The 27,986-nt window shown below is 38.4% G+C and overlaps 1 protein-coding gene across 2 annotated transcripts; it reads left to right on the forward strand.

Moving 5' to 3' along the window:
- Nucleotides 1–486: 486 nt before the first annotated feature.
- On the forward strand, nucleotides 487–27,909 carry LOC132970006 (alpha-2,8-sialyltransferase 8F-like). 2 transcript variants are annotated; one of them, XM_061034383.1, is made up of 7 exons: nucleotides 487–977; nucleotides 17,669–17,749; nucleotides 17,847–17,921; nucleotides 19,419–19,563; nucleotides 22,205–22,317; nucleotides 22,428–22,520; nucleotides 22,604–27,909. In XM_061034383.1, the coding sequence occupies exons 1-7, from the start codon at nucleotides 892–894 to the stop codon at nucleotides 23,079–23,081; spliced, it is 1,071 nt and encodes a 356-aa protein (XP_060890366.1). In that variant the 5' UTR covers nucleotides 487–891; the 3' UTR covers nucleotides 23,082–27,909. The 2 variants fall into 2 exon arrangements, with proteins under 2 accessions (XP_060890366.1, XP_060890367.1); XM_061034384.1 differs by having other exon boundaries at nucleotides 488–977; nucleotides 17,675–17,749.
- Nucleotides 27,910–27,986: the final 77 nt, after the last annotated feature.

The raw sequence follows: 27,986 nt of genomic DNA on the forward strand, positions 1-27,986 counted from the left end.
GTCAAGCTCCCTTATACAGCACAGCTCTCTGCAGTGTTTTGAATGTGACAGTACCAACTTGATACGCTCTGTCACAGCTACATGTTGCACCCATATTTTGCAATAAACACACATACAAGCATTTTTAAAATATTAATAATCTGTCACGAATAAAAAATGACTATTGTCATTTTTTTTTACATTTATTATAAACATTGTTGATTATTGACTCTTTTGAGCATGTGTATTCTAAATGGTATGATTTTTTTATGACATTGCTTATGTTTATCAGTGTTTCCCCTACCATTATATTAGGGGGGGCGGCCCACTTTGACAGTGGATTTCTCAAAAAGTACACAGTAAAAGTACTTCCTAGTACCGGTGCATGTAGTCTAAGAAGTACTTAGTCCAAACATATCAGAATCATTGTGTACTTATGGAAGAACACGTTTTTTTACTAAGAACATCTTATTTTGAAAAACGGAAGTTACCGCAGACTCGCAGTATTATTCTCAAACTAATTTCACCGACCTCCGGAGCTATTCCCTGAACAGTATTTTGTTTGCTTCCGTTTCATACACGTGTATCTCATAGCCAGTTTTATGGTAAGACTTCGGCATTTATCACTTTTGCCTGGAAAAGGAGATTAATAACGGGGCAAAATCGCTCTCTCTGTCTGTTACTCCTGCTCGCTCTGGAGTCCGGAGCATTTACCATAAAGATCAGAATACGTGAGCACTTCAGATTTAGGGCCGGCGCACTTCACCACGTAAAAGCGAGGAGCGGCTGGCTTGACCGCAGTGAGGGGGGAAACTGAAACAAAGTCAAAGTGAGGGTGACAGAGAGCAGATAGCGATTGAGTTTGAGACAGGATCTGAAGGAGGCTAGCAGGTGACGTAAAGAGAGAGAGTTATGAGGGGACAGCTCAATTCATTCTTCTATCTGGTGATGGCTCTCCTGTGTTTGGGGACCCTGTTCGTCTGGTGCTTACTCGACAAGTAAGTGTGAAAATTACACTTCCCTTTGCTACGTGCACACTCACACACAAACATTCAACAGTTTTTTTGTTTTCTTCTGTAGATACATCTGCAGATGACATGATGTAGCTGGGTCAGTGACAAATAAGGGTTGTTCAGATGACCAATTCAAAAACGCAATCTGAAAGCATGCATCAGGTTCATTAAAATGTGAGATTTGTATTCATGTTGGTTTTGTGTTATTTAAAATTACATTTAATTACATCTAAAAATGTCAAGTGATGTAACCACTGAAAAATTAAGAATATTTTATATTTTATACATCTAGAGTATATGTAAGTGTACTCATGATTGTAATTACTTCATTTTAAAATAGCACAAGAAAATAGATATTATTAGGATTATCCCTAAATCTATAAATTAAGCCCTTTTTCAATACTGAGCTGAAAACACCTGTTTTCTAATTAGTTTTTGACAAATTATGTAAAAATTGTTAAAAAAAAACCAACATGTTATTTCACTGCAATAGAGGACTGCTTTTATTCCACTTTAATTATCCTGTATTTTATTATATTTTTATGAGAAATACTGGTTACACCAATTGACGCAAACCAGTTACATCAACTGACCATACTGCTTCTACAGTCAAAGGCCATTGTTTCTTGATGAAATTGTTGTTAGCTTCCTCCATTTTATGTTTGCTCCACCTACCAAAGTGCACAGAATACCAGTGCACTGATGACAGTAATGTAGCACACTTTGCCTTAAACACAGAATAGCATAAAACTGAAGTGAATAGATCGGCCTTTTGGATGGATCTCATAGATCGACAAATTCTTACTGATACCTGATCTAGCTGTCTTAGTCAAGGTGGGACTGACATCCAATACCAGGAGTGGATTGGTGCATCCTTAATTAATTCATATCTTAAGTAAATTACAACATCTGACCAAAATCTTCAAGGGGAATTCATTTCTTCAGTATTTGGAATAAACTTGAGGTACTTGTGCCCTAAAGAAAGGATAAGAGATTAGTGAAGAAACCCCTGCCCCAATTATGCCCCTATGCCCTATTGATGATTTGGCTATCCTAGCCTACGGCCCTAGTTGCACCTGCAACCAAATCAGCATTGCCACCTTCAACAGACCCAGGCTCTGTTTACAGTATGTGAGTTAGCCATGTTTTGACAACACTTATACTTACCACCCTACCACATTGGCATTCACAATTCAACCTTGTAGACAGAAGGGTAGCAAGAACCAGGTCATCGCCGGGGTCAAAAGTTGGACCCTACCTTCACCAGATGTTCGTCCGATTAGGTCCACAACTTCCCCAGAAGACTAGACAGTCAGCTTTCAGTGTTTCCCCTAGGTTTACAGCACTGGGGGGGTGGGGACAAGCCGACATGCCGACACGCCGACACGACGACACAAACACTTGAAGGAATTGGTGTTCATGCGTTACTTTTAATGACAGCTGTCCTTTTCTATCGGAAAGGTATCCTTAAATGACTTCTTTCCCTGATTTCCGACTCTATCCACTATCCTATCCCTACAATAAAGGCACAAAAAGCCCAAAAATAAATCTTAAAAACAAAAAAAAAATCTATGATAAAAATATAAAAATGTATAATAAATATACATTTTAGACTAGGTCCTCAAAAAAAGAATGAAAGCATGTCATCTGTGCATTTATTTTTAAATGTTAAGCCTTTACAATTTAACTTAACCTTATGGACACAAAAAAATGAGCGTCACGTCAGTGACCCAGCTATGTAGGCTATAGCAAAAGTCTCTGCTCAGGTGTTTATAAAGGCATACTGGTTGTTCATTCAGGGTGTATGAAGATGACAGAACTGAACACTGAATTCATGAGGTTTGTATGATTACTCCACAATGGAAAGCCGATTGTACATTTAATAGATATCTTTGATATCAAAGCTCAGTTTCCTGTACTAGTGAGGTCTTTGGCCGCACTAGTTTACAAGTAGAACGTTGAAAGACTTACTAGTAAACTAGTAGACAGCAAACATTCCTACATGTTAACTAGTAAGGTGCAAAATATCTACTAGTTAACTAGTACAAAAAATTGTGTGTCTACTAGTTAACTAGTGCGCCTAAACATGCCAAAATATCCACTAGTAAGCTAGAAAGGCATATATATGGACCATACTAGCTAACTTGTTAGGATAAAAAGTTTTTACAAGTTAACTAGTAAGAGCAGAAAGGTCCACTAGTTATACTAGAGATGGCTTTATTAGTCTTACTAGTTAACTAGTGCGGCTCTAAATGTTCACTAGTTAACTAGTAAGAGAACAAATTTCCACTAGTTGCACTAGTATAATTTTTACAAGTTGTACTAGTTAACTGGTGAGACTTCAATATTTTACTAGTAAACTAGCTAGATCTAAAATGTCACTAGTAACACTTGTTGCACAAAATGATAATGAGGAGGTGGGGGATACGTGTGGATTGAGGCTTACGATAGGCTCTAAACATCAAGAACAAAAATAACATCAAATCAGGACCCAGGATTTGGTTATAATCCCACCCACTGCATTTACATATTGCACACTAGTCAACTAGTTGGATTGCAGGATTAGAACTATTTTACTAGTCGATATCTGTTTTCATCTTACTAGTTAACTTGTTAGACACAAATGCTAGTTAATCTCATAATGGTAACTAGTAACACTAGTGAAGATGTATTTTACCTTTCTAGGTAAGAAGTAAGATAGTAGTAAGATAAAATGTGTCAACTAGTAACATTAGTTGGAATATTTTTAAACCTACTAGTTAACTAGTGAGGCTCGGAAATGTTTACTAGTTAACATGTAGTAGCTAAAATGTCAACTAGTCACACTACTGAGGGCGGTTTTAACCTTACTAGTTTACTAGTAAAGCCCTATACAGTTTACTAGTAAACTAGTAAGTGCCTTTTTGTCCACTAGTTAAACTAGCTGGTGTCTTTTTGGCCTAGTAAACTAGTTGAAGACTTTGTGTGGCACTAGTAAACTAGTTGCAGACAAAACAGCATACTAGTGGACATTTGCTTTCGACTAGTAAACTAGTTGAATGATAACATTTGACAAGTTTACATGCTGAACAGTTAAAACCTTTTACTAGTTAACTAGTTGAACACAGATGTCAACTAGTAGTCTGATCTGTTGACTACTAGTTAACTTGTGACCGACAATTTCTCTACCTAGTTAACTAGTACTGCCAAAAAGACCCCTACTAGTACAACTAGTTGACATTTTGCTCTTACTTATTAACTAGTTAACTGTGTTTGGCCTCACTAGTTAACTAGCAAGGTCACACATTGTCTAACTGGTAAACTATGGACATTTTGACTCGTTCTAGTTAACTAGTACACATTTAAAGCCTCACTAGTTTACTAGTAAGGCCTTGAAGACCAAAGTAGTGATACTAGTGTGCATTTTTCTTTTACTAGTACTACTAGTAAACCTGCGTTTTTGCCAGCCTTAAAGGGCCAGCTCTGAATAGTACCTTGAGTTAAACCAGCACTAATTTCTGAAGGTTTGTTCATTTGTTTCATGCTATATTATCACAAAATGGTAACTCACTGAATGCCCTTTGTTAGAATTTTATGACCCATGCACAGATTAAATCCAAATCTGATGTTACATTGTTATTCATGTTACAGTAAAAAAAAAGTTTTTTAAACTTAGTATTATTTGTTCTAAAAATCAAAAAAATCAATAATCAATGATTATTCATTATTGCAGTATTTGTCAAAAAATAAACAATAACCCGTCACTTAATATTTATATATAGTAGTATGATTGAATAAAATAAAATCTCGCACAACATTAATGTTCAAGGAGTTTTGCTTTTTTCTCGCCATTGAAAATACAGCAATATAAAATATGAAAGATATACTAGTTTGAAACTTGCAAACTAAAAAATGAAAATTTTTTTTTAAATCATGAAAGAAGTGTCTTTATATTTAGTTTATCTGCTAGACGATCATGCAAAAATATTGAATAAAATATTAGGATTTAGGACAAGTGTATACTGAATTATTAAACTAATACAAATTAGAAAATATAACAGGAAAAAAGTAACAAGCCTGAAATTTGAAATAAATGTTTTAATGATTTTTTTTATTTTTTAGAAATATAAAGTCAGTTTCTTCAGGTTTGTTTATTTGTTTTACGTTATATTATCACAAAATGGTAATGCATTGAATGCCCTTTGGTAGAATTTTATGACCCATGCTCAAAACCAAATCTGATATTACATTTTTATTTATGTTACAGAGAAGTATTGATCTCTAGTCCAATCTTTGTTTTTTAAACTTTGTTTTATTTGTTATAAAAATCACTAATGATTATTAATGATTGCAGTATTTGTGGTAAATAAAGCAATGACATGTCACTGAAATATATGCAAATATTTATACTTTTAAAATTGTTTTTTTCTTTTTTTTGAACTATAGGATCAATTTATTTTGTGTTCTTTCAAATCACAGCATGTTTTTATGTGAACTGGAAATAAACCAACCAGGTCACAACGTGATTTTAAAAAGCAAAATAAAAGTCAGAAAATGTCTTCTTTTAAGCAACATATTATTATAATAAAAAATATTTATATTTTATTTAGAATACATTTATTTTCAATTGTAGGCCTATTCTAATGGTTGGAATATAGATATTCAACCATGCTCCTTTTTAAATAATATTGTTTCCAAAATGTAATTATAATTGTTATCATAGCAGAATTGTAAGGAAAACTATTGTAATCGTAATAATAAAAACAACTATATAATTATAACAGAATGCGTGAAATAAAATATTAAGTTTTCACTGTAATCGAACTAACATTTTCTTAAACCCAGACACAGCCTACAACTGAAGCAGTTTAATCTTTTTCAACAACATCTAAGACAGACACATAATTGCACATTCAGAAGTAGACTACAGCTGCAGCGGGGTTCTATGTGCTTTTTATGCTTTTTTCACGGTCAAATATAACCAGAAGGGGGCGGCAGACATCAACTGCTAATCGAAGCTATCGGTGTCATGAGCCAGACTTCAGAAGAAGCTGCCACAGAAAGTGGTTTTAATAATGTTGTTAATCGCGTGTGGAATGCGCTGGATGTTGCAAGACAAGAACTGGCAATGCAAAGGAGTGAAAGCAACATTTTGAGTGCCACCAGAAATGCTTTCCGGAGACGAAGAAGAGCAGGTCCGATGACAGGTAAGTAGCATGTGTAAGCCCTCTTAAATTACCATTAGCACCAAATGGTAACGTTCGGTTTGATTAGTTTATTTCAGTATGTCCATTTTCAGTGTCAATGCTGAATTGCAAGGGGCCTTTAAACAAATCCTTTTTTTTTTCATTTCATAGTCAAGTCTGAGCAGAAGGCCAGGAGCCACAGCTTGAGCAGTTTGACTGGCAGTTGCTGCCTGACCCAGATGTGCAAAGCAAAGTCAAAAGGGTACTTAATATTTATTATGTTATTAATTTTGGGGATTTTAAACAAACCATTTTTTAATTGGTAGACAATTTATCAATTTGTTCAATTCTTGATAAACACTTTTTAACACAAGTTAAGAACATTTCTCGATAAATAAAGATTACTATTAAATCTCAGATCATATTATTGCTTAATTTGAAACTCCAGCTAAATTGTTCTCACTCAGATTTTGCTATTTAGATCCTAGAGTGCAAGACTGCAGGGGACCTGACAGCACTCCAGCAAGACTTGGGGGACTGGATTAATGAGTGTGGTGTCCCATTCATATTCACAGCTACAATTGAAGACATACCAAAAATCTATGCTTATGTGGTGAAGCACTACATCTTTCTCAGGTAAAAATGTATATACAACTGAAATAGGCCTTAAAAAAACAACTACAAAACACTACAAAAATCTATACTATCAACTTGAAAATTGTTCTGTAAATTTGGACAATGGTAAAGTGAATTTGTGTTTGTTAATTGATTTTTTTTATAACAAATGTAAAAGTAAGTAAACCTTTAATCCATCTCCTACGAAAATTGACATTTCAAAATTTAAAAGTTTGGATTAACAGGACAAAAAGCTACCGTAAATCATCAATCTAGCAACACATTTATATAAAATATTGATGATAGTGTCACAAATTAACAGGACAGAAAGAAATACTACCAGCTGTAGGTCAGACAGATGTTTTTTGTAGTGTTGTACAGGTGTTTTACTGTAATGGGTTGCCTCTGTTCTTTCTGTCCTGGTCATGGCTGCTAAAACCAAAAAGCTACTGTAAAGATACATTCAAGGAACTATAATTTCATACTTGAATAGTATTTTGAAAGAGTTTTATTTTTGATCCAGTTTTCAGTCCCTTTCCAAAAAATAAGCACATTTAAAAAAAATATCTGTGATTCTAAACTTCTGAATGGTTTTATTCATGTTATCTCTGTTGGTTTATAGAACGGCCAGAATGGTACACCAGTTCACAGAGGGAATGAACACTTTTGGGAAGCTGTAAAGGGGAACTGGATTGCCTTCATTCCATTCACCAACATGCAGGAACCTTTGACAAAGGCAGCATTCAAGGCCATCTTCACTTACAGTTACAGCAATAGAGGAACCAAGCGACGTGAGGAAGAGGAGGACACCATCTACTGCTGGGAGCTGGTTCTGAACATGATTGAAGGTAGTGGTGGGCGATATAACGATGTGAGATCGTGAAGGATTTTAACGTGCTGACGATCTGCCAAAGCAGGGAGATCGTAGAACCGGGCTAATGTGTTTATTTTATCATGCTGCAGTTTATGCTCCGACACAGACGCGACTCCCCCTCCCCTTCTGCTCCGCCGTGGTGAAAATGAAAACGAAACTTAAAAGTAAAGTCCGCAAAAACAACTCCATCCTGGTTATATGCAACTGTTCTGATATTTTTCCAAACCGACACGGCGTGAGCAACAGTTAACTTATCTGTATAGTTTGCACAGTTAAGTTTACATCTCAGATAGCGACACAAGAAACCGTTTAACGAGCCGGAGAGACGTTAACAGTCAGCTGAGAGTCAGACAGAGCGAAGCTCAGACAGACAGTGATGGGAGATATAACCCCGGTGTTTAAAATGTTGCTGTCGGTGTTTTCTGCTCTCTCTCGGTTTTTAAAAGTTACTATCAAGCCTCTCAACCCGAAGCTCACCTGTTGTGATAACGGAACCTATAGGGATTACACTAAACGACGTTACACGATGTGTGCAGCAGCCAGGTGAGAGTGAGTAACCATGGTGACTGTCTGTCTGTCAATCAACAATGTCCCGCCCTCTCTATGAATTAAACTCTTCTTTCAGTAAAACTTACTTTGATCATGTGTCACAGATTGAACACATTCTGTATTATGTTTATTATATATTTGTTTTTATTATATAGAAACAAAACTAAAGTTAGTCCAATGATGTCATAAAAAACAACAAAGGCTGCAGAGCCTGTATGAAGCTCCAGCTGTAGGAACTCTGCAGGGCTAAAATAGAACAGAAACACAAGAACTTGAAGTCCACATGTTTTTAAATGAATGCATCACTGCGTGAAAATGTTCCTGATGAACATAAAAAGAGGACACATAACTAAATCATAATTTCAAAGTGGTGCAGAAAACCTTCAAATTGTAAATATTGATCAAACAAAAGGAAAGACGTTTCTGTTGCTAAAGATGTTCTGGGTGAGAGACCTCCAGACCTCCTACAAAGATGTTTTTCAAACAGATTAAACTTGTCAGCACAGTTTTTGTGCATTTAAAAACATTATACAGGGAAATAAGTTTGGTTGAACTGGTCAGTCACTTACATATTTACATATAAGATCAGTATGAAAAAAATCATTTTAAAATCCTGATCGTGATTTTGCCCAAAAAAAAATTGTGATATGATATTTTTCCCATATTTTCCACCTCTAATTGAAGGTACATTTTATTCCTTTAACAACACTATAAAATGTAATTATCGCCTACAAAGTCTGTTTAAAATGTACTGTGACACAGGTCAAATAATGAAAGTGTAATCGTGGGATGTAATTTCAGTATAGAAAAATGTGGTCTAGAGAGTCATGTTTACAAACTATACATTTTTTAGCTGGGGTAGCTAGGTAGCTAAGTAGCTGGGGTGGAATATTTGCAGTCCTCATTTTTTCACGTTAGACAATTGATGTAGACATGAATGGTAATTTATTTTATTTATTTATTTTCCCTGGCAGACAAATTGACTGAACTCAGATTCGAAGACCTTCTGATATTCATCACTGGTGCAGGTGAAGTCCCTGCCCTTGGGTTTCCAAATAAGCCCTGCATCGACTTCTTTGAACAGGAGTCAGGCCAGCTACGTCACCTTCCTAGAGGAATCACGCAGGAAGACAAATTACATCGGATGCTTTTTCAGGCCACTAAAGAATCTTTAGGATTTGGAAAGGTTTAGTCCTTACCAATTTAAGCTCAGAGTAGCAGAATCCTGGCAGGATTAGCTGATACTTTCAGTCAGTTTGCACCATCTTAACTAAAAATGTTAAAATATGGCTAGTCCCCCCTAACAAGGTCTAAAGTCTGTGTTCTTGTTTATGTAAAATCTACATTGGTGCTTGTAAAGCCTGCTACTTATGACCATTTTATTATTGACTAATGAGCCAATGATAAACCATATTTGCATGACAGCCTTGTTTTTGTGATGTAAAGCTCAGGATGAGAGGCTAAATGTTATAATTTCTTACTGCTTTGTTCTAGGTTGTTCGTCACATAAATTATGCTTGATCTCACAGAAACATGGCAGTCATGGAAATATATGTTGTTTGACATATTGTTTGAATATTCAAATGTTTTGCCACTAAATGCCAGACATTAACAGAAAAAGTTTATTATAATTTGCAGTCTTCATCCGTCTTGTTTGTCTGTCAAATAGTCAAAATCTAAAATATTAATTCTACTTTCATGTGAGAATCATAGCATTAAGTATCATTTTAAAATGCAAATATTATAGACTTTTCTTACAACTTTAAAAATATCCAATTCTGCAATATTTCAGATACATCTTCTGTCAGTTGGTTGAACTTCTAATTGACTAATTGTTAAAGATAATTTAATTCTCATCTTCATGATCACATGATAGTAAAATAAATATTTTTCAGTTTGAGATTATGACAATCAAGGGGGTAAAACAATTCAGATGAAGAGGTCCCCTTAGTCTGCTGCAACTTACAATGAGCCTTTTCTATAGATTTATGGCCTTTTCAAAGGTAGTCATTAGTATTATTTGTTGAGGGTTGTAAACACGTTTAAGTTGGGCCCCTCCTCCTGGGCTCATCGCCATCCCCATTGGCTGGCGAAAACACATCAGCTCCCTACACAGAAATGTCCCAAGTCAACTAAAACATCAAAATCCAGACAGAGGACAGGCTGTCTACAGACCAAGTCACCACCACACATTTACTGTATAGAGGCAATAAGTAATGACTGAGTGGCATTTTTCTCTTTGGATAAAGTTTCTGCCTCCATCATTTTATTGTCTTTCCAAAACAATAATTAGCAAGTTCATTGTGTTCCGAGAAAAATGTTTTGAAGCACACAAGATACCTGTCCTTTAAGTGTGTTATTCCAGCAATTGCATTTTGAAGAGCCTGGTGTTGATCAGAGCTTATGTTGAATGGTTGTTGCACAATCACTGCTCGTTCAAAGTCTTCTCTGTTTGCTTGTAACTGGGTTAGCTGTATGCCATGTCTTGCCAAGCAAGCCTCAAGATTTTCTTCAATGTAAAGGTCAACTCCAAAAATATTGTTAAGAGCTGTTGACTCCTGCTCACGTATTAAGTACAAGAACATAAATTCTGTATCAAGTTCCAGTTGTTTTAAAGTCCATAATTTTATCTGATTAACTTTTTTCCTTTTTAAGAACAGCATGAACTTATATGAAATATTTACACATTCATTTTTAACTTACGATTGCACCCTGGGCTGTTTTTTATCACTCTACTGACCTTAAGAAGTACTCTTTCTTATGTTTTCTGTAAATACAGTCTTGATGGGATAAAAAAAAAAAAAAAGGAAAAAGAAAATCATGAGAACAGTTCTAAAATGATCTTCTATCTTATTTTGAGTTTTAAAAAAACAATTATAACATTTTATATATAACAAATTTTCATGTTTTACTCTCCATGGAAAGTAGGGAAGAAGCGGTTGCTTTACAGCAGTTGCTCCTTCTTACAAAGGGTTACATTTTTGGATGGTGGCGGTCTATATGGAGAACCAATGGTAAGGTTCAGAGAATGCCCTGATCCCACCCACTCATTAGCATGTACTTCAACAAGTGTTTCTAGTACGCATTTTGGCTTTCACTAGTAGTACTAGTTAACATTTAAAACCGTAGTAGTTAACTAGTTATGCAAAAAAGAGTACTACTAGTGTAACTAGTGACATTTTGGCTCTTACTAGATAACTAGTTAACCATTTTGAGCCGCACTAGTTCACTAGTAGGACTAAAATGTCCTGAACTAGTGTTACTAGTTGGCTTTTTGCACTAACTAGTGAACATTAAGAGCCTCACTAGTAAACAAGTAAAATGTGTAACTGCATCACTAGTGATACTAGTGGACATTTGGGTCTTACTAGTTAACTAGTAAACATTTTGAACCTCACTAGTTTACAAGTAAGGTTAAAAACAGTCAAACTAGTTTAACTAGTGGACATTTTTGCTCTTAATAGTTAACTAGTAAACATTTTTAGGCTCACTAGATAGACACAGGTAGACACAAAATATATCTTACTAGTTAACTAGTAGATATTTTGCAGCTTACTAGTTAACATGTAGGACTTTTTGCCTTTCTTGTCTTTCAACGTTCTACTAGTAAACTAGTTCGGCCAAAGACCTCACTAGTACAGGAAACTGAGCTTTGATATCAAAGATATCTATTAATAGATGCATTTCCTGTTGAAAAGGTTTGTTTTGTCTGGATTCCGGAGAAGATGATGTTTCAATAGCAGTAATAGTTGTTGCAAAACTGTTGCCTTTGAAGTTTGGCCTGACTTGGGATTTCATTCTGTTTAGGTTTTTACTTCCTGTGCAATGTTGTGTGTTCTGAATGTTTCCAAACACAGGGTCAGACAATATTTTCATCTGATGTTCGATGAACTTGACAAAATCCATGAATCGAGCTCTGCGATTAAATTTTTCCGATATGTCACATGCAGAGCTTCTCCATTTTTCTCTAAGTTTGTACGGAAGTTTGAGAATTATTGTTTTCATATTTGCAGGCATATCCAGTTCTCTCATGTACTGTCGGTCCTCCATTGCATTACAACATTCTCGTATAAACAGTGCGTATGCTTGCAAAGATTTCACATCCTCCTGTTTAACTTCAGGCCATTTTAGTACTTTTTCCATGTATGCTGCAGTGATAATGTGTTCATTCCCAAAGTGCTCATGTGACAGGTGCCTGGCTGCAGAATATCCTCTGTCTGGAGCCATATGCTGGCAGCTACGAATTAAATCTCTTGGCTGACCTCTTGTATACTTATCCAGGTTCTATAAGCAGTCCCCTTTGTTGTTGGTGTGATGATGTTCCACACAATGTTGAAAAGCCCTGATGAGAGTATTGTACTGCAGAGGATCACTATCAAAATATGGAATTTCTCTTGGTGGCAGTAAATTCAAAGATTGCTGCTTTGTTAGAAGTGAGGTGATTTCATTTTGTTTTTCCAGTATATTGTACAAAGCTGGTGTGTTGTGATTTTCTGGGAAAGACGGTTGGAACTGAAATGCAGGATTTGTTATTTGTTCATAAGGGTTCAACACAGGTTTGTCTGTTGGCCGTTTGTGCACTATTGTTGAAATTCCATTTTTGTCTTCAACTTCGGTTTGTGCTGTTTTCATATAAGCATCTGGATTTTGTTGATATTGTTGAAGTGGTGGTCTATTTGAATCCACAGGTTTTGGTCTGTATTCTTTGAGAGTAGGGCATGAAGTGGTGGACGTGCCCTTTCATTGTTTTCCTTTTTCAAAATATGATTCCATTCCATTTGATTTTGTTGTTGAAAAAGCTTGGTGACTGGAAGCTGATAACACCGCTATTTTTGCTGCTGAGGCTGCCATCTCCGTTTCAAACTCAAGTTTCTCTTGTCTCCTCCTGAGCGACGCAGCTTGCTCCTCCAGTGCGTGCTTTTCCTTTAAAGGTCCCACATTATGCTTTTTCTGGTTTTATATGCTCTTTAGTGTGTTTTCCATGTGTCCTGTGCATGTTTAGGCACATCTATTTGCAAAAATTCAAAATTGTCTGCGGAAACGCGGCTTCTCCTACCTCCTCCTGTTAGCTGTAGCATTAGCCGCATGTAACGCTCGGTTCTAGCCCCCCTCGATAAAAATTTGTCAGTCCGACGTCATTGTCAGGGTGAGATCACTGATCTCAGCCCATTGGCTCGTTGTGGCAAGCCCAGCAGCTCATGTTGCACACCCGTTAACTTCTGTAGCACGCCCACGATATGCCGTAGCCTGCAGTAGCACAGTAGTGCTAAGGTGCTAATGTTTATGCTCCCCTCGGACGGAGCCAGTGGCTGCATTCCCAGTATGGTAAAAGAGACGGGACATTTCCGAGACGCGTGCTGAGCAACTGACCAATAGCGACAGAGCGGATCGGCAGACCAATCAGAGCAGACTTGCCCCACGTGGGGTCTAACAGTGGGGGCTCAGCAGAGTGTAGCTGACGGACTCAGAGCGTAGAGGGAGCAAGGAGGAGCAGTACATGAAAACAGACACTTTTTTCGGACTTTAGCTATTGTGAACGTACAAAAGTAGGTACATAGATTAAATATACGAACCCCAAAAAGGGCAGAATATGGGCTCTTTAAAACAGATGCGCGTGCGAGCAGCGCAGCTCTCTCTGCCTCTGCCTGGATGCGCGCTGAGTCAGTATCAGCTTTGCCTTTATTTGTGGTCCTTGAACTTGTATGACTTCTTCTGCTTGATTTTGTGCTTGAAACTTTGGTTCCAAGATTTGAAATGCTGTCACTTGGATTTATTTCATTCTCAACTCTTTCGTTTTTCTCCATTGGGAGGTAGAAATTGCATGAGAGTTTCGTGGGTTTCCTTTGCCTCGTCATATAGAGTTTTGTATTTGTCGAATGTACAGTGAACCTCAGTTTGATATGATTTGTCTTTTTTTTTTTTGTATTGTCTTTTTAAACTCTGATGCCTTGTTTAGTTTTGCTTTCCGTGTCTTCTGAAGTTCGTCCAGTTTTGTCCAGTAATGCTTTTTGGGTCAATTTCACTGAACGTTTTTGGATCACGTGTTTCGTTGTCAACCCCTTGCGCACCCGCAGTGGTGTGCGTTTGAGCAGCAGCAGGCTCATCACCAGCAAAACCTTTGTTTTGCAAACTTAATTCACCATATTTAGCTAATCAAATAAAGTAAATCATCACTCATGATAATAATCAAATACCACAACAGAAATACCTTACATAAATCAGAGCTCTTTTAATCCCCAGTTCAAACCAAAATACCGGGTTTGATTGTCAAAATAAACGTGTGCACACAAATAAAACATGGCCATAATGTTTGTAGCGCTACGCGTACCTGATTCATGTCCTTTTCACTGTCCGTGGATGACCGACCCGGTGCTCAGTTTACGATGTACCGGTGTTGATACGGCTCCAGCCGAATTAACACCGAAACGGGAGTCCAACGAAGCTCAATTATAATCCACAAGGAAACAAAGAAATCCAACGTTGTCAAATCGATCTGCCGTTAGACCCAGCGAACGAAGATCCGACGAGTTCCATTAAAGCAAAGTTTTTTTACTTAAATTGTAGTGACCAATTTTAACAAACCCAATATTGTTTAGAAAAGTCACTTGAGGGATGAATGTGGAAGCTTTCGGACGCGTGCTTAGCTCGAAGAAATTAACACAGTCCATTGATGATGTGATTTGGATATTTCAATCCATTTATTTTTAAACACTTCTTATCAATATAGGAAAATATGATGAACCACTACCTCTATAAGTAAAACAAACAAATCCGCGTTGGATGCGTTTAACTCCGACAGGCTGACACGGTAAAAAAAACTGTTTGCCTCCATTCAATCACCTGTCCCACCTCACCTGGAGCCTTGCTTTAACCACAGCTTCCGCCCAGGCTACACATAGTGCCCAGTGGAGGGCCAACACACACAACCATAAGGAAAATACCATGACACAAAACAAACACATAATTTGGCTCCAACAGAAATGTTAAACTAACAGAAATGGCGGTAACCATAGAAACGGAGAGCAGACTCCGTCCATACTCTTCAGACTACAAAGCATAAAACAGTAACGCATTAACCGCTAAAGTAATATAGCTGCTTGAACATCTTTAATTGAGTTAATAATGTTTTAAAAGCGACTTAGCAATGACTAAAACACAACTTACCACGAGGACGTTTCACAGCGGAGTCGGGCTGTGCTGTGTAGAGGAAGAAAAAAAGGGTCGACCCTCGCGAGTCCGCAGGGGGCTCCGCGAGAGCCGTCAGGAAAAAAGGACCTCGAAGAAGAAAGAGGGCAGTTAGAGAAAAATCTATGAATCAGTAAAATAAATCACATAAAATAGAGACTAACGGTGAAAACTGTGGACATATTTTATTCTGCTAACAGTTGCTTGACTTGTATGTTTACAAAAAATAACGGCTCTGTGGGAGGAAGAGTATTGCGCATGTTTAAAAAGTCCCACCGCGGATTTTTTTTCTTTTTGTAAAAACGCCCTTTGTAATATAAAGTACCATGTCAAAAAAGTTATTTGACTAAAAGACCAACATCAGTCTAAAATAGCTATTCTAGCAACAAGCCATGATGTGCTTGATGTATTTAGTTCAAGTTAATTCATTTAAAATAGCCTGAGTTAGCCTTGTCAAAGACATCAAGCTATTTTATGTTAACAGTAAAATTTAAAAAAGTTAAAGGTCTAGTTACTTACCCCTGAAGTTTCTTGCCTCTTCATTATTTTTTAGTCCAGCTTCAATTATTTTTTGAATGAGGTATTTGTAGACAAGGTTGACAAAGCAGGAAAACTAATCACCGCTTGCTTGTGTACAAAATGTAGGCTACATCTAATGTTACTGTTGAGTAAAGCCCGGGAAACCATACCAAGGCTGGAACAGTGCCCCTGCTGGTCTTTTGAAGTAATGATATGAGAGTGAAACCTTTGGGTTTTTCTGTACCTTAAGCTTGATAGAAGTACAAGTATGTACCCTTTGCTGTCAGCAATGACTTTGTACCTTTAAAATGAAACAAAGGTCCACAATTATCACTTCAAGGACCATTTCTGTACAGGGTACTTTTCTGAAAAATGTACCTGTAGGTACAAAAGTGATTGGTTCTGTTGTCTTGATTTGGTTATGTTGTCTTTGTTTGGTTGGTTGACTTTGTTGATGGTTATTTTCTGCAGCAGTTGTTTTCTTAAAGCTCCTGTGAGGTAAGAGGTAAAACTTTGTGCCCAGGGGATGCTTAGTGTGACACAGAGGTTTTTAGTTGCACAGTGTTAAGCGCTCAGGTTCACATTCTAAGAACTCAAGGTTATATATATCAATACTGTTTTTTAGTTTATTAATATTTCACAACTGATGACAATGCTTTAATATTTTACAATGAAATATAAACAATGTCATAGGTGACTGAAGGCAGCAAGTTGACTCTGAGTGTCATCATATAAATCATATGTAAGATAGAAAATATGAGACAAAATGTATTAGGAATAACTATAAACTGTTTACTTATATATATATATATATATATTATAATACAATTATATTGCGTCTTGTTGTTAAGTCTTAATCTATTGTTTGTGGCCACCTCCTCCCACATACACAGTCATAGGGCCCCATTGTACCAGGTCGCCCTGAACTCCTGGCTGCACTAGTTTCCTGTTAAGGGCTGGTGACAGCATAGGCAAATTTCAATGAAAGTGGAAGATAAATAATCACTGTAATATTTCCTCATAGCTTAAAAATAATGTAAATTTTGTAATATATGCACCGTTCAGACATTTGAAACATTTCCAGCAGCATTATTTTACTTATTAACTTGCTATAGTTAATGTTCTAAAGGCTTTTATTGTCTAAAGTGAATGAACAACCAGTCGCCCTGGACAAACAGCAGAGACTTTTGCTATGCGTAGCTACATGTCATCTGCAGACGTCTCTCTTTTGTGTTGAAGAAGCTGTTGTATGGTGTTACTTTTACATCAGGATCTCGTAATTATAATTAATAATTAAGTCTCTGCTCAGGTGTTTGTAAAGTCCTACTGGTTGTTCATTCAGGGTGTATGAAGATGACAGAACTGAACACTGAATTCATGAGGTTTGTATGATTACTCCACTCGCTCTAGTGTTTGTTGGCGTTTGAAATGCCTACAGAATGGCATCAAATCTTTCACTTGATGTATTATGTCTTCTGTATGTTTTGAACAAAGCACATTCAAAACAAGGTTTTTGTTCTCAGGTGATGAAAACAAATTATAAAACTTACATGTGAGCTTTTGGATTTAGGGGTGATTTCCTTTGTGTTGGCTATCTTTTTGAGGACGATAATTCCACAAAGTAACGCTTAATAACTGTAAATGTGGGGAGTGGTTCATAGCATATACTGTATATCTGCAGGGTGCAGAATGTTGTGTTACGCCCCCGATTACATTATCTGATTTGCGCCTGGCTTCTGAATCAACACATCTGCCCTGTTTTTCTTTAGCAACAGCAATGTGGACCAGTTCTTACCAACCCCTCAGAGGAAAAGAGCCCCCAAGACCTTTGACCTCTGCAAAGGCTGCAAGTGAGTGCAACTGCTCCTAACGTGACCTTTTTTTGTTCATGACTGCCATCAGATTGTGAATGCGTATCTTAGTTTGTATGTATTTTTTCCCCCACAGGAATATGATCGAAAAAAGAATGCAGGGTTACTCTCAAGCCTGGCAGAAGCAAGAGGACAATTATCAAAAATTTAGGTAAAAAAAAAAAAAAAAGAAGATTCTCTTGGTTTTGAACTTTAAGCGGGAAAAAATAAAAGAACAAAATTGGGGATTGTCAGAGCATGGTGTGGATCTTGCTCTACAGATATTTAGAATAAGTATTCAGAAGGAGGTAAGATTGACTTACTTTTAAGTTACATGACGCTGGGTGGTAAAGGAAGTCAAAAAAGCCATGTGGGAAGTTCCCATGACCAATAAAACCCAACATAGTGCCTAATAAGATGGCCAAATGTGATTAAAAGGTTAAACAGTATGGCACATAAATTACATATTTCAACTTATTAAAACCATTACCTGTGTTTGGGCCTGTTCTAAAAAAATGCAACACAACTTTTGGGTTTTGGTGCCCAACAGCATGCAGCTGGTGACTTTAAAAAAACAAAATGTATGTAACCACTGCTTATTTTTAAATGGATTAAATGCCAATTAAAGCAGGAATACACCAACTTCTATATCTAGGCTCAAAGGAGGATGGTAAGTAAAACAAGCACTGTTATGTTTTTCCCTTACTGAAACTTGGATCCGCCCAGGAAACAGCTGCTCTTTCTGTTGACACGGTGTTCACGCACCACGCTCTGTTTGATGTGGAACAGGTTCATTCATTTCTATTACCTGGAAATTTAATAAACTCTTCCCACTGAGCAACAACTCCTCATTTGAATATCACACGATCATGGTCACTGCTCCGGTTAAAATGTACATTGCTATCATTTACCGCCCACCAGGGTGTAAACTGAATGATTTTGTTGTGGAATCCCTGATGATGGAACACCACTGATTGTCATGGGAGACATGAACATACATATAAAGCCCAGGCAACAGACTTCCTTGCTCTCCATTCCTCATTTAGATGAAAGCCAACAAACACAACTTGGCATTGTGATACAATGGAAAAAAGGAGACCAAAATCTACACCATGGCTCAAATAAGGGTAATCAAAGGTTCCTCCACAGAATGAGAGTTAGTCACTTCTTATAAGAAAGAGGGGAGCTAGATGTGCAGTCTGGGCCTTTACCATGTAACTTTACTAGCTGGGTAAGTAAAGAGAGAAGAGAAGACAATAACTCTCTGCATGTTTTGGTATTCAAAGTAGCTGAAACCAGTAATGTAGTGCAGGGTATACGCAGGTACCCACTTATTTTTCAGTCTCCATGAGGTATACCCACTTTTAAATCTCCTCTGAGTCACACCAATAATTGATTGACAACATTCAGTAGTATGCTGCAATGTTTAGGATGGTGAAGGGATACTCTGTCTCTAATTGGCTAGGATGCACTAGCTAAATATGCAAGACTAGTCTTACATGTCAGTGTTTATAACAGAGGCCGTTTTTCCTCTGCTGGACTGGTCACATAAAGAAACAAACAATGGGACAAAATCTGGGCAGGATCAGAATAGATTCCTCATTTGAGGGCGCATCAAAACTTCAGAGTCTCTTGTACATGCTTGAACAAAGTCCTTGTGGTTCCCCAGATCTCAGCTGAGCAGCAACTGCACTGGCTTTGACAAAGCCATCATTACCCAGGCCAACACTCCAGTGGGATCCGAGCTTGTTTATGATGGGGAAAAGAAGAGTAGCCTCAAGGTGTCTCCTGAGGTTTTCAGCACCTTTACAAAGGTAAATAGTTTGACACTCTCAATAGAAACCAACACATCCACAATATCTGCTATTTTAGACGTTTAGACTTTATTGTCCCCCAGGGGAAATTCTTTCCCACAGCGCCGTTACTGTCCAAACAGACAAGTCCCACAACATACATACACAGAAAACAGAGTATAACACAAACAGAGATAGACAAAAAGTCAAGAGTTCCCACTCTGGCCTGTTCAGCGAGGCCTTCTGTTTAGGGCCGCTATAACCGCAGGGATCAGGCCCCTCCTCCTCCGCGAGCCTTTCTGCACCTGGGAATGGGGCGAGGTGAATGTTCAGTGGGTGTGTGATGTCCTGTTCTACTTGTTTGGTATTGTGCTTTTTCCTGTGATGTCTTACTAAAAGATTACATGTTTATTAAATGAAACACAAAATAAAATAAATGGGGCGGCAGTAGCTCAGTCTGTAGGGACTTGGGTTGGGAATCGGAGGGTCGCCGGTTCAAGTCCCGGCACGGACCAAGTCCGGAAGTTGGTCTGGTAGCTGGAGAGGTGCCAGTCCACTTCCTCAGCACTGCTGAGGTGCCCTTGAGCAAGGCGCCGAACCCCAAAACTGCTCTGGAGCGCTCGCTGTGGGCAGCTTCCTCACTCTGAGACCTCTCCATTAATGCGTGTCCATAGGATCCTGTTTGTGCATGTGTGTGTATTTCAGCCTATGTGTGTGTTCATTATCATCAGACCAGTGGTTCTCAAACTATGGTATGCGTACCACCGGTGATACATGGGCTCCCTGTGGTGGTACGCAAAGAAATCTCCACAATATAAAAAACAAACCCGTTCAGCATAAAACGACAATTATTTTTTTTGTCGTACTCTTATCTGTCTTGTATCTATTGGGTTGTATTTATATCAAATGTGGGTTCCCCTCTAAATTAATCTAGTTTTTGCAACAAACAACTTTAATCTGCTCAATTTATGCTCACGCACAGACATAAACAACAACAGGAGTACGCCTCGTGTTTGGAAAAGTTCCACTCGATATTCCGTTATAGTTCAGTACTGAAACAACAGCAAGCAGCTGTAGGCCTACATTAACAGATATTCTGTTATTTATTGGAGTTCAGCACACAATCGGCAGCAAGCAGCTGTACATTAACATTTTTAAAACGGAGCCAGGAGAAGCTTCAGTTTTGATGCATGTACGGACAGCGGACCTTATCGCTCCCCCTCCCTCTATCTCTCTCTCTGTAGCTCTGAAGCTGATGTGATTCTGCTCTCTTTTGATGTCTTAACACTGCGTAGGAGTCGAGAGGAATTTAAAAAAAAAAGAGGCAGTTTTGCTATGTTGAACACAGAGACTTATAATAAAGCCGCGTTGTTAGCACGGAGCCTGCGGAGCACGCGCCTGCACTCTCACGCACTCTCTCTCTCTCTCTCCCCCGCTACCTCTCGCTCTCTCAGGCACACAGCAATTTTATGAATAAATGAAAAATTAAATGAGAACAGGTCAGAACAGAAAATATACTTGGGCCCAGGTATCGTCTTTGTGTTGGGAACACTGGAGATTAAATGTTTCCAAACAGGTTGTTGGTATAAAGTTGTCATATTTATTGTTCTGCACTTTTGTGTGTGCGAGTTCTAGCGCTAGCTCTTAGTAGGCCTACAGTGTGGCTGCCAGCAGTCAATAATAAATAATATTCTTTTTATGAATTAATTTGCCTCTTGCATGAAATGTGTGTTATAATTATAAAAATAAAAAAAACAACTTAACATGTGTATACACAAGTAATATGTAAACAAAATAAATAAAAAAAGAGACTAATAATACAATTAATAACAATAAAACTATAAAAAGTTAGACAAACCTTTTATTTAGAAACGTATTCAGAAAGTCGCGTTTGGAAAACAGTACCCTTACATATGAGGTTTCATTTATATCAAAAGTTTTTAATAATAATTAAATTAATAATTGCGAGATAATTACTGTGTACCATGTCACACGTGCAAATATTAACAGCACACAGCGACACACCTTCCTTGAGCTATAGCTGAAGGGTTAACAGAGCTCCTTTGTTAATACAATCCCTGTCCTTTGAGCCAGCTGACAGTATCACTAGCTGCGTGCTAACTGTGCTCTGCAGCTAGAGGAAGTGACACTAAGCAGCTCTAAACTGAAGCTTTCCTTACTCTCCTCGGTGCATGGCTCTGGACACAGGAAACAGGAAACAGGTCGACAACCGAGCAGACTTTGACTGTGAAAACGTATGAGGTATTTGTAACTCTTGCCACTACTAATCAATAAATTTGAAGTGAAGAACTCTTTTCAATCCAAATCTCAGGAAATGTTCCCCTTAACGCTTACCGACACAACTGAACAACTGTGTCATCAGCAAGTTTAAATATGCCAGTATACTTCACAGTCATATACTGCTGCATTTATCCATCAAAAAAGTTTCAAGCCCAAGTAGATGTTCGAAATGAAAACCTGAAGACTTCCAGGGAGCACTCATTTTTCAGCTGGCAACCTCTTTTAGGGGTGCCTGCTGCAGGGGATTTCCAAGAGGGAAACATTTGCAAAGGAGATCCAGCAGGAGTTTTGATCTACTGTAGTATATAATCAGTATAATTGTAATTGTCTGGTAATACATAACCATTGATTACAATTCCAGGAGCATCCTTTCTCAAATAAAACATGGGACACGTGTTCTGTTGTCGGGAACGGAGGAATCCTGACTGACAGCAGCTGTGGAGAGAGAATTGATTCAGCTCAGTTTGTCATGAGGTGAGAAAGGTGTCCATCATGGTGACAACGTCAACTCACAGTATCAAAAATCATTTATGTTGAGATTCCATAAAAAAAAAGATCTCTGCCTTGTTTTCTTTCTTCTTCAGGTGCAACCTTCCTCCTTTGGGAAATGGTTACGAGAAGCATGTTGGTGTCAAAACGGACCTTGTGACAGCGAACCCAAGCATCCTCATGGAGAAGTGAGCAAGAGGATGGATTTCACTTCACTGTCATTACAGAGTTATTTTGTCTTGTTGCTTTATGTCTGCTGTTTTGTCTCCAGGTATGGGTCTCTGATGGGGCGTCGTCGTCCGTTTGTGGAAAGTCTGCATATTTACGGCAACTCCCTGCTACTCCTTCCCATGTTCTCCTTTCGCACAAACACTCCTGTATGTCTGCGGGCTACCTACACCATTGAGGACTTTGGAAGCCCCATGAGGCCCGTCTACTTTAACCCTGAGTACCTCCAAAGTCTGGCCGACTTCTGGCGCGCACAAGGCTTGCAATCAGCGCGGCTGAGCACCGGGATAATTATGACTAGCATAGCTTTGGAGGTCTGCAAAAATGTGCATCTGTATGGGTTCTGGCCCTACAGTAATCACCCCTATGGACTCTACGACCTGAAGCACCACTACTATGATGACAGAGCACCTAAAACAAGTTTCCATGCCATGCCCACTGAGTTTGAGCTCTTGTTGCGGTTGCACAGTCAGGGGGTGCTCAAGCTTCATCTGGGAGATTGTCAACAAGGAGAAAGGTAGACCCATGGACTACTGAGGGAACAGAATCGAAGTGCCTTCTTTGTACCATCAGGGTAAAGCGAATCACTCGTGTAGTCTTTCATGTTCTTTTAAATGAATGGACACAAAAGCCCCGTTTCAACCGGAGGAACTATAGTTCCTACTATAGCTCAACAGTGTGGTGCCGGAAGTAAAAATCCCATTAATTTTCTCCATTTGATTTGATTTTTGGCTGTAATATAATAACCATCCAAGGTATACTTACCTCGAGCTGCCCCAGTATGATACGATGGTATATGCTCCTGGAGAAGGCACACGTTCGTGTGAAATCAACCTCGTTTTGAGAAGAAGAGGCCTTATTCGCGATCTCTTTGAAAAAAACTTCACTACCCATGATCCTAGAGTGTCACAGCGACGTCTCTGATTGGTTGTGCTTCCTGTTGCCATAGCAATTTTTCCCACCCCTCTGCGCCTTATGCGAACAGAGAAGTTTCGCTAGTATGCTAGCTAGTTAGTTAGCTTACACGAAAAGTACTAGTCTAATAACTTTGTCATGCCGCTGTGAATGTAGTTTATAATTTCCACAACTACTAGATAGTACAACACTTACATTAACAGTATAAACGCTTTAACAATGACAAAAGTTACTTTTAAGTAATCCATTCGCAATGGATTGTGGGATGGTTAGTTCCTTGACTCAGGACGAAAATTATACACAGTCTTGTACCTTTGCCTTTTTTCCCATTTTTTTAATGCCGTTTTGGTGCCGAATTAAATGTAATATAGTCCCTAGTATTGTTGTAGCTGATTCACTTGGTTTCAGGCGCCAATCTGTTGATATAAGGATTTTGTGAAAAATCAAAGGAGGATTTGAATGGGGAAATTTACTTCCGGAACCAGAGCCACCGAAAAAATGGCGAGGTCACTGTAAGCACTATGGGCTAAAACATCTACCCCTAAAAAACACCCTGCTAGGTGTTAGGTTTTTTCAGAAGGTCACGGGACTTAAGTTATTAATTCATTCATGAAGACAAAAAAAAAAACTTGGTTTGACTTCTACAGAAAGAATCTGCATTTATGTTTGTACTGTTTGGCCAAAATAATGAGGGAACTGTGTACTTTTTCTTTTTTTTAATTCTCCATTAGAATTCCATCTGTGATTATATTCTAACTTTGGTGACTTCAAATCTTTCTCAGAAATCCTTCAAAAATCTTGTGTATTCAGAATCAAAAATCAGATGTTCTAAAGGTCAAATGTCAAAATCATGAAATATACCTTTCCCCCAATATTAACTTTAAAGGAGCTATATGCAACTTTCAAAAATATTGCGTTTGTAGCGATACCGCGTGGCCGTTAGGCGAACTGCACCAGTAACCTGTTGCTCGCTCTCTCGCGCGTGCTCGTCATACGTGCTCGTACGTACACAAACGAGCATCATCATCGGCCGCGAAACACTGGACGTTTACCGGCATAATGTTCACAGAGGAGGTAAGTGGTCATACACATGTGAAAGTCTGTGAAGGAGTCTGTGTGTCTGTATTCATTCTCCATCCTACAAACGACAGTCTTGGCAGGCACTGGCTGAGAGCAGGAGTGTGTGAGGAGTTTGTCCGCCTTTGAGAGCTCGTAGGGCGGAACGCGCATAAAATGTCACTTCCTGGAGCTTTTGCGGAAAATACGACCCGGGGAATTTTTTTTATACAGGCAACACAGATAGACAGTGAACATCTACTTTTTCACATTAGTTAACCGTTTGCTTATTAATGGGCGATAAAAAACGATTTATACCTGTAAAAAGTTACATATTGCCCCTTTAAGAAATGAATTGCAGGGGTTAAAATAATGTATATTCTTAAAAGGTGTTTCTAAGGTGTTTGGTGAAATGAGGAGAGTGAGGTATCCAGCGTAAATTCTTCTAACATTTTGATTAGAGTCTTCTCTCCCTATTAAGGCCCTGACACACCATGCAGATACCAAAGAACTAGTGGCGACGGAGGCCCCCCTGTGGTGTCACCTCACGCCGCCTCACGTCTTGGCCAAAAAGTTGCACTAGAACACACCTCAAAGACTACAGCCGACGGCCAACCGCCATGTACGTTCTGTGCATTCGTGAGGGGCGGCGGTAGCTCGTTGTTGTGATACCAGAAGACCATTTTCACACCGCTGTTGCACACCTCTCGTATGCAACAGAAAATTGCCCTCTAGTGGCCTTAGCTGGCTTTATCTGTGAAGTATCTCTCACTTTCAGTTTTTTATTTAAATTCCCTTTTGTTTCTTTCTCTTTTCTACTCAATTCGAGAGCCTAACACAGACAGGACAACTCTCAGTAAATCACCTGTGGCTTACAGCTGACAAGGCACCATCACTGGTTTAGACATCAGCTAACAGAAGACCTTTTTGAAGTATATGACAAACCAATATCATGTTATGCTACAAACAGTCTTGTCAGTTGTTTATCAAATGAGCAATGTTACTTGATAATGATTTGTTAGATTCCCTAAATTTACAACCTGGAACAGAACAGTACGACAAAACAGCCTGTTAGCGTACCACTTTAAACATGGTATTAGAGGGACAAGCTGCTATGATACAAAAGTAAGTGTCAGCTCTTTCAGGCAAGACTTTATGAATACAAATACAAATGCAGCCACTGTAAACAGAAAAGCTGATTGTTTCACTAATATGACACTTCCTGTCTTTCCCCCCTTTGATGCCTTCAGCCAGTTCTCCACACACTGCTTTGGAGCAATCCTATAACAATGACGGGAAGGTAGTAAAACTGTTTATGAAACACAGCCCAAACAGTTGGTACTACTTATACTGTAACATACAAGGCCAAGTCTGGATTTTTTCATTTCAGTCACTGTAGCCAACACATTATAAAAATATACTTTGTCATATTTTAAATTTTTTGAGTCAATGAGTCAATAAAAAAATATATTCTTCATGTTGAGTTTGAGGAACATTTCTCTGTTTCCTCATCAGCTTGAGAAACTGTTAAGCCTCTTAAAAGTCCTCCTCACAATTTGACACCTTAGGAATTTAATTACATTTTGAAGTTAATCTCTACAAGGATCTAGTCTTTACTTTAAGAAGTCCAGTGGTGGGTTTCGGCCACTAGATGGCACTCTTTGACCATGCAATGTGAAGTGCATGTTGCGCTGTACAGGGACAGGTATTCCGTTTTCATGAGGCAGTTAGCTTGCATTTATATACGTGTCCTTTTGACAGGTTGCACATCTGAGCTAGAGCTGGTGCAGCGCCTGCTGTGATTGTGTCATTGTATTTGTGTTAGAATCAACAACAACGTTACTCTAATTAGTGAGCTGCAATGAGACCACAGGTTAGAGACACACCTCAAGACAATGCAATGAAAACATTACATGATGACACTACTGGGGCATCACTTTACCTTAGTGGTGGCAGGTTGTCTGTGCAGATTGTAATTGTATTATTTAGCTGTAGATTTATCCAGTGGTTTTGTTTGTGATTATAACACTTTTTTTTTTTTAGATTTTAAAGCAAAAAAGTTAAAATTTGGACTTAAATATTCTCCATTAAGAGAGTATTTTACTCTCTTTTATGTGTCGGTCTTTCTTCTTTGAAAGAACATGAAGTTAAAGACATAAGAGGGAGATAGAAAACTTAAATCAGTGAAGGTGTAATCACACACGGCTTAAGTGGAACTAAACCATGTTGGACACTTTGAGCCGGTGGAGCCGAACTTGACCAGAATGTAAAAAATTAAAACGTGTTTTTATGGGTAACACAAAGTTTATTGTGATTGTCATACTAAATAAACACACTTTCCACACATATAATATTTTACAATGATATAAACCTTTATGGGAATGATTTGATTGATTGAAGCAGATGGAAAATGTATTTTTACTGAGAACAGATGGACGTAAATAACACACTGAGAGCAGGAGAGTAATTGGCTCTTAACATGAGTGGATGATGTGTTCAGGATTTTTTTTTTTTTCTTCTGGCTGCAATAATTACATAACCACAATACACACTGATGTGTTCATACACATGTGTACAGATGTATTTGCATAGCGGGGATTTTTAAACTTCCCTTCACACACTCGAGTATTACCACACAGTAAGGGAAGTAGAGGAGAGGATAATGAGTAAAAATGATGTTGTTCTCTCCTCATCCACCGCTGTTTGGAGGCAGGGGAATGTAACAATGGAGGCTTAACTGGCAGTTTGCAAATCAGATTTGTGCTTCTTCTGCCTCTGAACGCCCTCACCTACCCCAGCAGGTAGGAAACTTAATTAAATGTATGCCTCACAAATTACTTCTGCAGCGCAGAAGGTTAGGATATCTGCTTTGGTGTGTTTGTGTAATTTCACCTCAGACATGTTTATGTTCCTTTAGCTGACTTCCCACAACATTAAAAGGGGAATAAGTCCATATCAGGCAGTGAGGAGAGAGAGCATCCCATTACAAGCATTATGTGTGTATGGATGCCCTCCAACTCAACTCACAGTGGGCTCCTGATGTACAGTTTTTGTATGTATGTGTGTGTACACTCTCGTGCCAAGACATACTAAAAGAGTGGTTTGTTATTGAAAAAGAGAATCTCTACTTCACAGGAATCCTGTCAACATACAACCTACAAAAAAAAGAAGTCACATAGGTGGATAAAACACACACAAACACACCCTGACACACACAAGTGTTCCTAATCTGCATTGCAGATGTTTTTTGGGGCCTCTCTGCCAGCACAGGGATGATGAGGCGTCCTCGTTAGCATGGAGACTTTTAGCTGTAATTATCTTGTAATGGCACTTAGCCCATCAGCTCCTCCTCTAGTGTGTCCCAGTGCATGCACACATACCTCACATACGCACACAAGCATCCCCCTCCCCCCACCCACACACACACACACACACACACACGTGCAGATTCAAAC

The sequence above is a fragment of the Labrus mixtus genome, chromosome 3 (assembly GCF_963584025.1).
Source record: "Labrus mixtus chromosome 3, fLabMix1.1, whole genome shotgun sequence".
In the NCBI taxonomy this organism is placed as follows: domain Eukaryota; kingdom Metazoa; phylum Chordata; class Actinopteri; order Labriformes; family Labridae; genus Labrus; species Labrus mixtus.

Coding starts and splice junctions, on each gene's coding strand:
- LOC132970006 (XM_061034383.1), top strand. CDS start 892: ATGAGGGGACAGCTCAATTCATTCTTCTATCTGGTGATGGCTCTCCTG. Junction 978..17,668: donor GTCTGGTGCTTACTCGACAA/GTAAGTGTGAAA, acceptor GTTTTTCTTTAG/CAACAGCAATGTGGACCAGT. Junction 17,750..17,846: donor GACCTCTGCAAAGGCTGCAA/GTGAGTGCAACT, acceptor TTTCCCCCACAG/GAATATGATCGAAAAAAGAA.